The 13,547-nt window shown below is 38.0% G+C and overlaps 1 protein-coding gene across 3 annotated transcripts in view; it reads right to left on the reverse strand.

The window, feature by feature from the left end:
* Window positions 1–252: 252 nt before the first annotated feature.
* LOC149654348 (beta-1,3-galactosyltransferase 1-like) overlaps window positions 253–13,547 on the reverse strand; it is a 79,138-nt gene continuing 65,843 nt past the window's right edge. For 2 of the 3 annotated variants that reach the window (XM_089845826.1, XM_089845825.1), the window contains one exon: window positions 253–2,257. In XM_089845826.1, coding sequence (XP_089701952.1) covers window positions 1,007–2,257 — 1,251 coding nt within the window. In that variant the 3' untranslated portion in view covers window positions 253–1,006. Of the gene's footprint in view, window positions 2,258–5,109; window positions 6,170–13,547 lie in introns of those variants that run through there. The other variant, XM_089845827.1, reaches the window with a different exon arrangement.

Consider the following 13,547-nt stretch of genomic DNA (forward strand, 5'->3'; position numbering starts at 1 on the left):
TTTCGTTAGAATTGGCCGTGTAGAGGTATAACAGCTTAATGATGAAGACACACACTTGTTATTAAAGTTAACAACGATTTCGAGGAATTTAAACTCACCATTTACTTTCACTGAAACGTTCTTGACATTATAAAAAAAAGGAATTGGTTCTTGAAGTCCATTAGTTTTTAAAAATTTTTGATACTGGATTTACCTGTCCGTGAAGAAACTCAGCCTTGAAAATTCAAGTTGAAATAAAATATTGCCATAAAATCAAATATACACCTTTTGTTTTTTGTTTTAATTATTTACAAATATTTTAAGGAGCTTTTTGCATTATTTATGTTACATAAACAGAAGCTTAATTTGCATCAATTAAAAACGGGTTTTTAATTCAATTCCGGTGGGGAAAACCAAGCCACTAAAATTCTATATAAACATCCGATGAAAGCTTTCAATACATTATAATGAAAGTGTCACACACAATTTAAAAATTAAAACTTATGGGTTTTTAAAATTTTTAAAAAGGGGCTGAAGAAATTTCCTTTTCCTTTTCTTAACTTTAACCGCATTTCAGCGTTGCCAGTAATTTGGGAGAGCATCACGGATTTGGAACTGAATTGAATAGAACTACAAGCTTTTCAATTTGTTGTAGATAGCGGTTGAATTGCACTCACAAAAGACTGGCAACGCTTTTCAGTACACTATAATGCCCTACGTGTAGTAATTTTGGTTTGTACAATTTTAAAACGACACAAATTAACAAAAGGCGCTATTATGAAGCCCATACTCGTAAATACTAGCGCAAAATATTATGTAAGTAGGTAGGCCCGACGCGGAAATCGTAAGTGTGAGGCTCCAAAAGGGATTATACACTCGACGCGTCCTCAATTCAATCTTCGAACCGATACCAATAGAAACTCGTTACAACTTGGCACGAAATAAACGGCGTAGTAACTCGATTACGCCCTTGGTTTCGCTGTCAAGTGTCGCGCGGCGTTCGAACATCGACAAGGATTATTTTGAATCAATGGCGTAATAAACCAACAACTTGCGGGCAAAAATAGCCCCGGGTGTTAACTTCCCTCCATAACTCTTTCATTTCTTGGGGCCCCATTTCCTGCGTCGTCACTCTACCTTCCCTAAAAGCGCAACTACCTTCCCTGGGTGATACCGGAGGTCTCAGGGTCAAGGCACCGTCATCCCTTAACCCCACACCAGCCTTGCGTCTAACGAACCCGGTAACTAAGGCATCCTCGATGAAGAAATATGGCGTCCTAACAGCGGACTGGTATAATTTCGCGGCAGTTTTAATGGTAGTCAAGTACCCAAACCCGGCGCAATACTCGGGGTAATACTGTCCCGGAAGTTCATCGGGAGTTACCAAGTACTTTCGGTAACCCCGAGGGACGGCGTTACTTTCTAATAAACTTTTTCTGATGATGTTTCTAAGCCTATTTTTATGACAAATGACGTAATCCTTTTTCCCTCGGATACGTTTCTTATCCTGCTCCAATAAGCGAAGAAGGTTTGGCACGTGTATAAATATGTCGTCATCGGTTTTCATGACGTAGTCGGCGTTGGAACAAAAATGGGTGGACCACTTGAGACCCATAACGGATTTGAGAGTCAAGTTGCGGAATGACTCTACGAAGTTTTCTTGAACTATGTCACCGTACCGATAATTTTCGGTTTCAATTACTCTCTGGGTCTCTTCGTCCCGACTTTTACCCAGTAGAAATACAACACGAAAGTTTATGGCACGTTGTAACGCGATTTGAGCCCAAGTATCTCGGATAGCACCGCGTCTATCGGAGTTGCTAACTTCAGATTCGACGTATATTAGCGAACTAGTTCGTTTCCGGTCGAAACCGGAGCAGATTTGTTCGTTATTGATAATGTAATTGTACTTGTGAGGGTTGTTAACGGTCCCGACGTGAATCGTGACATTGTCTTTAAGTACTTTCCAACTTCCCAACGATGACTTACGGGAGTTGGTTGTTGGCGGCTGGTTATTAAGGTCTTCATTCTCAACTGATGGAAAATGTTGACTTAGAAGTTCGCGTTTGTGTTGGATGGCGGTTGCCTCGCCAATACTTTGTTGCTCTTGAATACCGACACTGAATAGGTACAAGTAGCCCATGAATAGACATAATAAAACGAAACTAAATCCGCTAAGAAACCGGTGATTAATTCCAATTACTGAACGACGCCGCATTTTCGAAAGTACAGTCTGAAACGGGGTTTTCTTTTTTAACAGTTCACATGTTGATTGTTTCTGTAATTTTAAACACTTTTTAAGTAAAATAACACCTTGGCAATTACAGAAACTAAGACAAGAATAATTTTACACGCTTACAACGATACCGACACCCTACATTACGTTTCTTATTATCAAAGTAAGTTAGCAGATAAGCCGCGTCGCTATTTTTAAAAGCTACGTACAAGCCTACATAAGTAACACGGTCTAATTCCCACACGTTCAATCTTCAAAATTAAAGCGAATGATCCCAAATTAAATTAAAAACATCAAAACAAAACAACCAACCCACCACAAACAAGACTTAAAAGGCATTAAGCAACATTCATTGCCTTCTCTAACTAAAGTATTAAAGCGAGACATTAAGGCGCTAACTACTACCAAGAAGTGATATCTAGTTTATTAGGGAGAAGGTATAAATTCGCCACATTTATACCAGCTTTATCTCCAGTCCAAACGTATAGTAGGACCGGAGTTAACCCCCCCCCCCCTCTAAATTACAACCCGCATCTCATTGGTTCTTGAAAACTCACGTCAGCGGGACGACGCGAATGATAACGAAAATTACTTATTTTCCGACTGAGGAGAGGCAGCGAAATAGCCCGGCCTCCTTTTACGTCCCCCCTTTTATTTTAAAAGGGGGACTGGGACTATAGCGCGCGAATACTTAGGCACCTTAATAAACTAGATATCACTTCTTGCTACTACTAAGTTGTCGCTCTAATCTTATAGCGTGTGGAGGAATTTGGTTACGGAAGATTTAACGTAGGAAACTTCGCGGGCTTTTTAAGAAAAGAAGCGCGGAATTTTATTGTTGAACAACTTTTCCTGTTTCGCGCCAAATCTTTTAATTCTAAAGATTTACCGAACATTTTATTATTATTTTTTTTTTTTTCTTTTTTTCCCCTTTCTAGGTTTTGGCACGTAGTATCATCTCCGCGTGAAAAAAATTGTGTAGGAAAGATGCTTTAACAGCTGATTGAGGTCAAACCAGTCAACGGGAATTGAGGATACGGAGGTAACCTTTAACGAAAATTTATTACGCAAATGTCTATTTGTATTTAAAAATATTTTTTCTTTCTTTCAAAAAGGATGTTTGAAACTGGTTTAAAACATCCAAGGAATTTAACACCAAACATCCTTTACTAAAAAGAAGTGTATGTATACTAATTTGAAAGTTACATGTAACATTTTTAACTTGAAAACTGTTTATAAGAGCCTTAAAACGTCAAGGAGTCAAATATTGTAGTAAACAATGTAAAGGGTAGCAGCACTCATATTTACCATATCAATCAAATACTAACCTAGATTAGCTTCATTTGTTTGTTGGGGTTATATTTGTTAAGTTAGTTTTGAGATAAATATTTATAGTTAATCTGGTTTTGTGCTTGATGTTTATTGTTAAACTATAGTTTTGAGCTAAATGTTTATTGTTAAGCTATAGTTCTGAGCTAAATGTTTATTGTTAAGCTATAGTTCTGAGCTATATATTTATTGTTAAGCTATAGTTCTGAGCTAAATATTTATTGTTAAGCTATAGTTTTGAGCTAAAATATTTATTGCTAATCTATATTTTTGAGCTAAAATATTTATTGTTAAGCTGGTTTTGAGCTAAAAATTATTTTTAAGCTCGTTTTGAGGTAAATATTTTAAAAACTACACCTTACACTTCTACTTTAAACATAAAAAACATTGAAGATTCACGTACGAGGATTTTGAATTTAAAAAACAGAAAATGTTACTTGAATTTTAAATTATCTAACTGGTTTAAGATGACGCTTATTTCACTCTGTGTTAGTGACCGGCAACTCATTAATGCAAGAAAAAACATGTCCTTGAGGTAACGTAGATTATCATATTAAAAAAAAAGCCAATAAAAACTATACACGTTTGGTTTTTTTTTTCTTTTTGCATAAGCTAAGGTCAAGGCGAATATTACAATATTAATTCATATTCTTAACTCTATTTAAATTTGTTTAATTAGAAGGGCTAAAACATTAAACACTAATTACTAATGGGGTTTATGTGGGCGTGGTTACAAAAAAAAACCCTTTTTAAATTCCTAGAAATTATTTCGTCACTATAAATTTGTAATGATAATATATACTTTTAGTTTGTGTTTAAAGATTACACATATAAGGCGTTTCCAATTTTTTGAATATTGCAATAGTTCAAAACTGGGTAGGTAATTTCCTACGGACTTTAGTAAAACCCAAACTTGTTGAAATATATTGTTAATAAATCGATTTTGCTCTACTGAAGCTTTAAATAGCGAGATATGCAATTGCAAATGCAATAACGTGAGCAGCTACAGCAATTGGTTAGCCAAAAAATAAGTATTAGTGTTTTGGTCCATTTTAAATAATAATTAGCTGTTTGTAAAAGTGTTTGATATCAACTTCAAGACGTAAAACCACTTTCGAAAGCAAGAAATGACATCACTAAACTGTTAATTCTATTCTAATTCATTGCACCACTTAACCCTAATACCATAAAACTACCAATCTACCTGCAATCATAACCACACACACACACACACATTTTGAATAGATAACACCATGCACTTACCGAAACAACAACTGAACAATCAAACAACCTAACAGCACATATTAAAATCATTTCCTTAGTAGCACCATAAAATTCCTCAAGACCCGATGGAAGACCCCGTCCGATCACAACCACACAGACACACGTTTTGATTAGAGACACCATGAACTTACCGAAACCACAACTGAACAATCAAACAACCTAACAACACATATTAAAATTATTTCCTTTCTAGCACCATAAAAATTCCTCAAGACTCGATGGACGACCACAAATAAATAAATAAATATATTTTTAAGCGAGTCCACTCGACTAAGCCTTACTTGGTATCACGATGGTGTCTTCCTTCTAAAAACGATGACAGTGAGCGGGTGATTCGAGCGTCAAATAGCATTAAGACGTTTCTTTCAAAGAGATTATGGCGAATGTAACTAAACATTGAATTGACAAGCCAAGAGAGCCAGCCAGGACTAGCAACCCACAATGTCACCAAATAAAAAAGGTAAAGGATTCCCTTGTCAAATTGAAATAAAGCTCATCTTCGCTAACTTTACCGCGAACGTCTTTGTTTTCTTACGCAGTTAATATATATATATTTTTTTTGGCCCGCTGGTTGCCGTGCACCTTTTTGGGTTGCCTTCTAAAGGTGAGGGCAAAGGAATTTCACTTTCTTCGCTAGGGCGCCTTAAGACACTAAGTCTTCCTTCCTCCCCCTTGCGTGATATCCCCTCGACGCTTGTATAATATACAACTTCTTCTTTAAAAATTAGTGCCGTTCCCCCGAAACCAATTTCCACCCCCCCTTAAAGTTAAGGGAAGGTGACGTTGATCAAAATCTACCTATGCTTGAGATTGAGATACAGCTAATATGATAATTATAATTTCTACGCGGGTTTTAAGGGCCAGATCTCATAATTATGACGTCTTTTTAACTGTAATTTCATTGGTTGATGGCGACGCTAGGTCCTAGGCGAGGAGGCAAGTTGTAAGGCGCAAGTTGTGGTAAATAAAATTCGTCACACATAACATTTGATAAGTCCCACAAAACCCACTTAGATACGTTGAGAAAATGATTGGCTGTACAATGATTCTTATTAACTGTATCATAAGTTTATAAGATATGTTCCTTCCATAAGTTATACACTACCTATACTTCGTAATGCTACTGAGGGACTTACAGCTCCAGCTAATTTGAGAACGACAAGCGAGAATTAAGTACACTCAGTTTTGCAGTTGATCTTCCTATTTAGTCTGTACGAAGACTTTAACAGCGCCTCACAGGCGTCTCTTTACCTCGAATCTACGACCTACTTTGTCACTTCATGACAAGCTCCGGTTTGTAACCAGTGACAAACTTACGGAACATATCTTATGAACTTATGACTGTATGTATCTACCAGTATTTACGCGGTTAAAATTATAAATTAATACTTTCATTCTCACTTTGAAAAAGTGGGGAATGTCGTGGCTTCGGGGCGTCTATTGAAAATATTGAAACTGTTTTTTTTTTAAAGTAGAATTTTCTAGGTAAGAGAAAATAAAGCCAATGGCGTCATCAAAACGCGCGTCACAGCGTAATGAATAAAGCTATACCCAGTTACCCTCCCTCCCCAATTTCGAAATAAGTACTGAGGAAAGAAAAACCCGAGAAATATATTGCGCAACAATTGAAAAATCAAGCGAGAACAACACAGGGCGCGTGCGTGATCTTATATGGGATGAGAAAAACTATCAGAAAAGCGCGCGCTTTTGTCCACGTGCAAAAATACATACCTACATTTATATATAAGCCTACTTTACTTACCTGCATATGCTAATAGTTTTGCTAAAAATAATTCTTAATTACTTGGGTTCTCCATACAATAACTCGAACTCAGCGCACCATCATTTTCTAAATTATGAAATACGATATTATTGAAACATTTAAATTAGGTCGAAAATTTTCATTTTCATTTAAAAGCCTATTCAGACTATAGAGAGCTAATAACTGGCTAGGAGGAAGAGATAGTCTGACGTCACGCATGGGGGGATGAAACTCAAGTAAGAGATAGAAGGGTGTGACGTTTCAGGGTCAGAACTGTTAGCTCCCTATAGACTAAAATCTTAGGTTCACGTTGGTGGGTGAATATGGCTTTGCTCGCTTAAATAGACACGTGTAAACGATTACGAAAAATATTAGCGGGTTTATACTTTGAAAATGTTGGGCAGTGTTGAGATGGCGCCACCTAGTTAGCGCCTTTTCTTTACCCATAGCTCACTCGATCATGCCCAACTGACACGTGATCGAGTGTGCTAAGCATTAAAAACTCAACCATGGAACTAACTCAACGGTATATAAAAAGATTTAGGATTATTGGCGATATTTGTCATTTTAGCATTCAGAGAAGTCTTGGTAATTCAAAAATCACCATAATGCGAGTCTTAATAGAGAAATAAATGTACCGACGCGACCGAAACAAAATTAAGGAGATGAAGAGAACGCAAGACAGTCTGAACGGGCCTTAAGGATTACCCCTTTTTCTTCATCAGCTTTAAAAAGAAAAACCAGTTGAATCCTAAATATAACGTTTTTGGGAAGATTTTTCCAAAACTTGCAGACTGTACGGTGCTGCTTTGTCGGCGGTAAACTATTCTTTCCTCTCTATAAATATAGCTTCTTTTTTGGGGGGGTTGAACGGGATGGGGTTGTGCCCCGTGTATTGATTTGGAATTTATGAAGAAGGGAAGTCCCAATCTTGCCCCTTGGAGAAATTTGAGTGCTCTGGAACTTATTCGAGATGGCTCGGAACTCCGGGGAAATTATAGCTCGCGCTTTCTCTTTCTTTCCTAGCCTATATATAGAGATAAAAGATAAAACGCATAAAATTCTTACCAATTTCATTAATGCCCCTAATATTATTACTAGTAATAGAAACCATAATGTACAGTCTAGAAAGGACTCGCTTTCTCATACGCTTCCGGGTGTATTTTGTCCTTTTCTTAGGTCGAACCAAGAAGTGATATCTAGTTTATTAGGGAGAAGGTATAAATTCGCTCCACATTTCCAGCTTTATCTCCAGTCCAAACATATAGTAGGTCCGGAGTTAATCCCCGCCTCTAAATTACAACCAGCCACCATCTCATTGGTTCTTGAAGACTCACGTCAGCGCGACGGGAATGACGAAAATGACGTATTTTCCGACTGAGGAGAGGCAGCGAAATAGCCCGGCCTCCTTTTACGTCCCCCCCCCCCAACTTGTATTTTGAAAGGGGGACTGGGACTATGGCGCGCGAATACTTGGGCATCTTATACCTTCTCCCTAATAAACTAGATATCACTTCTTAAGTCGAACTTTACACTATTTACGCTTCTATAGAGCTAGCTTTCAACTGTTGTTATCACATAAGAGATTTTATATTATATATTTAAAAAAAGAAAATTTCCAAAATTTAATCGAGTATGAATCTCTTCAAAAATCTTAAAGAATTCTCGCCCCAATAACAGAAACGATTAATTTCAACGTGTCTCGGCCGGATGACAATTAAGGTTTCTAATTCAACTCGGAAATCGAATATTCTTATCAAACCTACGATTTTTGACTTAAAATTAAAGCCGAAACCATGCATGGGGGGGGGGGTCAAACGAGACGAAAGAATTTTAAATAGTTAGACCGAAGTTATCAAAAAATCTTGTTAACAAACTGCCAGCCCTCGACCGATAGCTAAGTCGTCGTCTTAAATAGACCCTGGTTTCAATTACTTGAAGTAGAGAGGGGTGGAGTGGACATCCCCTTACCTAGGGCACCGAAGTTTTCCCAGCATCCTCAGCGTAGGGTCGTACAGTACGGAATCATAAAGGTCACCCCCCTCTCATACAACAATTCCCTCAAGCCGGAAGTTAGGCTTATCTCTTGATTCGTAAGGGGAGTAACGGGAACAAATTCGTCTGTCGTCTACTACAGTACATATTGTTGGCCTTTGTAGCAGACGACAGGCAAATTTCTTTCCGTTACTCCCCCAGGGCCGGAAATAAGGAAAAATTCTTATAGGGCATGTGTCCAGTGATGCCACCTTTGACTGGAAAAATTATAGGACATAGTTCACTGGAGTGTGCAAAAATACTGTCGCATCTTCATAGTCAAGCCATCAAAACTACCAAAAACTTATTGGACAAAATGTCCAGCGACCCCCTTAGTTTTTAGAAAAATTATGGGTCATTTTAAAATTTTATTGGACAGTGCCCAGCGTCCCGTGCTTATTTCCGGCCCTGTACTCCCCTCCACGAATCCCGAGGTAAGCCTCACTTCGGTCGACTCCTTAGAAGACAACTTCGAACTCATCTACTTTTCCCTTTTGGTCTGGGGCCTTTACATTAATTAAGGTATAGTTTTTTCCGCGGACCAATTTTGTCCCCGAATTTGTGAAGAGAATGGGGGGGGGGGGTTGGTTTAATTCGTCGACTTCCATTATAGATTGGATCGATCAATTATAGATTAGATTATTACAAATAGTAAAATTTCTGGGTGTACTTTGGAAAGTATGGACGTAATAAACAATTTCCGAGCGAGTGAACATATTCAAATTTTTGCGCAGCTCGACCAAAAGCGACGCCCTCGACCGAAAAGAGTCATTGAGTCATTGAGCTTATTAAAACATGCTAATTTTTGAGGGGAGACCCGGGCCGCAACAGTCCAATTTTGACGCGTGTCCCTTTTCCAAGAGCTGACGTATTTTAAAGGGGAAATATAACGCAATTTCAGTTTGACCAGGGATAGATTTAATTTTAGAAGTAGGAATGAAAAACGGTTAGTATTTACTTCAGTCCGACTCATAGACCACCCAGTATAGAGCCCCTCCCTCCAACACGTATTGACGAAAAGTTTAAATTATCTTATTGGGCTCACTTAAACTACGTTTTGATGACGTTGCTGACGGAGACGGCGAAAAATACGTAATTCCTTTTTACCTCTGTCGCTATAACCCGCCTCTTCTTTCATACCCCTCCGTCCCGTGGAAGGGGGTCCGGGACTTTGACGCGCGCCCGGATTACTTACTCTGTTCTCCATTCCTACTTCTAAAATTAAATCAATCCCTGGTTTAACAATAAAAAAAATACAAATGCAGTCGCAGTGATGATGAAATGAAATTTCGAATAACTGAATTCGACATACTTCAATTTTATTCTTAATTTCCTTGCTGATTTTGCCTACTATTCTGTTATTATTACATACAGGGTGTTTCAAAAAGCGTATGGCCAATCAATAATGAGACGAAAATGTAACGTCTATGACATTTTGGTCCCTTCCCTTAGTCCCTAGGCTCTACCTTCACCTGTCCCCTATCCCATCTCTCAACTTACTTGAAATGATGGGCAAAAATGTAACTTACCATATATTAGTCTATTCTAATTTCATATCATACTATTAGGGTGGTGGGGGGGGGTAACAATGTCCCCTGGTCATTTAGGTCTCTTGGCAGAATTTATATCCCTTCCAAAACAGGGCTTGCCGCCAAAAGCCTGTCAAGCTTTTAATGGTTGCCGCGTTAAGTGGCTATATAAGTACTGCAGTACATACACGACCGACGTAGTTTACTAATAGTTGCTTTTTATGAACTCATTAATACCCTTTTAATTTATGTAAAAGTAATTATACACTAACTCCCCCCCCCTTCATTCACCAAGACGGTCCTACTTCATATTTAGCTACTAAAATTAAACTTTATTTTACCTTATTTTTGATTACAGAGTGGCTTAGCTATAAGAGTTGACTATTCCCTTTAAATTAAATTCATTACAATTGTCAAGCTCAGGAAGATATAGTTAATTCTATAAAAGGGGAGGAGCTTAGAGAGTAAATGATAATATTCAAGTATGGTCACGTGATTAAACACCAATTTAACATAATTTCACGTGCACAACTGGATAATTTTTAAAACGTACACGGCACGAGACCAAGATTATTTTAAAGAATGCTCTATTTAATATAGTTAATTCTATAAAAGGGGAGGAGCTTAGAGAGCAAATGATAATATTCAAGTATGGTCACGTGATTAAACACCAATTTAACATAATTTCACGTGCACAACTGGATAATTTTTAAAACGTACACGGCACGAGACCAAGATTATTTTAAAGAATGCTCTATTTAATATAGTTAATTCTATAAAAGAGGAGGAGCTTAGAGAGCAAATGATAATATTCAAGTATGGTCACGTGATTCACACCAATTTAACATAATTTCACGTGCACAACTGGATGTGCAAGGCACGAGATGAAGATTATTTTAAATAATGCTCTATTTAGAACCTCAGCATTAGGCCTATTATCCTTTCGATGACAAACCATAAGTTGACGAGAGCATGGATTTGTTATGAACTTAGATCAGAGTATTTTTAACGTACGATATGCGATGCATTTTAAGTTAGCACGCATGAAGAAAACTACATATGCTGTGCATGAAGCTTTTAAGGAAGTATAATTGCTCGAAAAGCACTCTAAATGTCTGTACAGAAATTTTAATCGCGTCTTTTATAGAAGCGAAAAGTATAAATGATAATAAATAAACAAGATCTGCAAAATATATATATTAAGACGAAAGAACATGACCTTATTACAAGGCTTAACGGGTCAAATATTATTATTCCTTATTCGGGAAGCGCCGAGCGAATTGGTCAACGAATACCATGAATGCACGAGGCAAATATTCGCTATCTCATGACTGAATCGCGAGTGTTTGTAAAACATCCGCTTAATGTGTTTAAATTTATTCACGCAACTAAAGGCGCAGATTAAAACGGCCACTCTCTCCCTCCCTGACATCGCATTTAACTGCGATTTTTCCTTCTTAAATTTTAAAGGTTGCAGGGACAAGGGACACGAGGGAACTGTCGTGATTAATAACGAAAAAGAACCGAAATCTTAAGAAACGTAAGGGTTAAACTCTTAAAATGAGTTAAGAGCTAGGGCGAGCTAGTTCAAAATCTTCTTTTTAAACCTAATAAGAGTGCACTTTTAAAAAGGTCAGGTCGGGGGTCAAAATACAGTCTGGTGTGTCTTGAGCACCTTGTGGTTTCTCAAAATGGAACATTGATGGGTATATGGACGGAAAACAAAGACATTACTCGTGACCTCTGCAAACAAGTCAAGCCTTTGTTGGCCTGTTAACGTCTACATATCCAATCATCAATGTTCTTTCTTAGCCCTAAATGAAGCAGACGATACTGGGCCTTGGCTTTCATAAATGGTCTATTAATTATGTGTAAGCTACTTAAATTAATTCCCAGTATACCTAGCCTTTGTCCTTGTCCGCGTGAAATTCTCAAGAAACGCGGAGTGTCCCTAGAATGGAAATTAATGAAAGACATTAGAACAATGTATTTTTCCGGATCGTTTGGCCAATCAACGTCTTAGTTGACGGGACGCGGAGTCGAGATAATCTTCTAAGAAGAAGAAGGTGCTTGTTTTCGCTTTTTCCGGTTTAGCCCGGGCCAAGTTTGGTGGTGGTCGAGCGGCAAAGAAAGACTGTTGGATTCGCTTAATTAAACAACTTCTTAGTTAAAGGTGACTTCCCCTTTCCAAGCGTCCTAATGAGATTTAGACCTAGCAATTTAGTGGTATTTTTCCTTTCCTTATTGAGAGAGGGATGTAGATACAGATATAGGTACGCAAAGGCTTAGGCGAAAAGAGCCATCACGCACCCTTTGCACCCATCACCGGAAGTTTAAATACAATTTAATGAAGTTTCTTTCCTCTCTGACCGAAATTCTGAATTCCCTGATACCATGCATCCAGGTCCAGGAGTGAATCATTTGGGAGTTGAAGTCCTAATTTTGGCTTTCTGCATCGGATTCTTATTCAGGAGTAATAAGAATAGTAAAGCGGATGGGTTAATTTGTTTACTCCGTGTTTAGTGTACTCTTGATCTTTTGTTTCTGATCTGTCATTCGATTTAAGGTTACCAAGGAGTACGAATAACAAGGAGAAGCTAAAACATTCCGCGAAAATATTTAGAGAATTACTTTATAAATTGAACCTAAAACCTTTTTGTTGAACTTCCGTTCTGTTAACCGGAAACACCACAAAACAACAACACCACGGGTGTGACGCCACCTTAAAAAAAAACACGACGACCACTGGTTGGTTTAGGGGAATAAATCCCAGAGCTAGAGAAAGAAAGAACTCTGAATGTTCTTCTTCTTATTATTATTTTCTTTAATAAAGAGATAGCTAGCTATCCAAATATCCGCACAAAATGATACGAAAAAAAAATCCTTTAGAAAATAAAAATTATTTGAAAGCAAGCGTGATAGGATGCGGACGCGGACGCGAGATGCTGTCTTTTTGTGTCGGGTTTCATCTTTGCTCAATTTGCATAACGAGCGGGGCTGCGGGGCAGCTAGCGCTATAGCCCCCACTGTCCTATAGGAAAAAACTCATTCTGAGATGCTGGGGAAAACTTGCACTACACACCCACCCAAACACCCACAAAGATACAACGTTAAATGTTCAAATGAAACATAAACCCCCTGCAACTTTACCCGAACGACTCCCTTATTTTGACGTTTATCTTACTAAAATAAAAGTCCACCTGCAGGATTACCAAAATTACACAACCCCCCAAAAACAGACCCCAAGGGGAGGAGCCTCACTGGTTGGGTATATGGACAACAAAGACGTTAGATAAGGCTTTGAAGTTACCGGTCCTGAACCAAATTCAATTTATTCGATGTCATATCTAACGTCATAAACCCACCATGTTCCGTGAAAGATTAAGAAAACAAG

Source organism: Phalangium opilio, unplaced genomic scaffold, assembly GCF_054372755.1.
Source record: "Phalangium opilio isolate 3A_F unplaced genomic scaffold, DU_Popi_V2 ptg000079l_1, whole genome shotgun sequence".
Lineage (NCBI taxonomy): Eukaryota > Metazoa > Arthropoda > Arachnida > Opiliones > Phalangiidae > Phalangium > Phalangium opilio.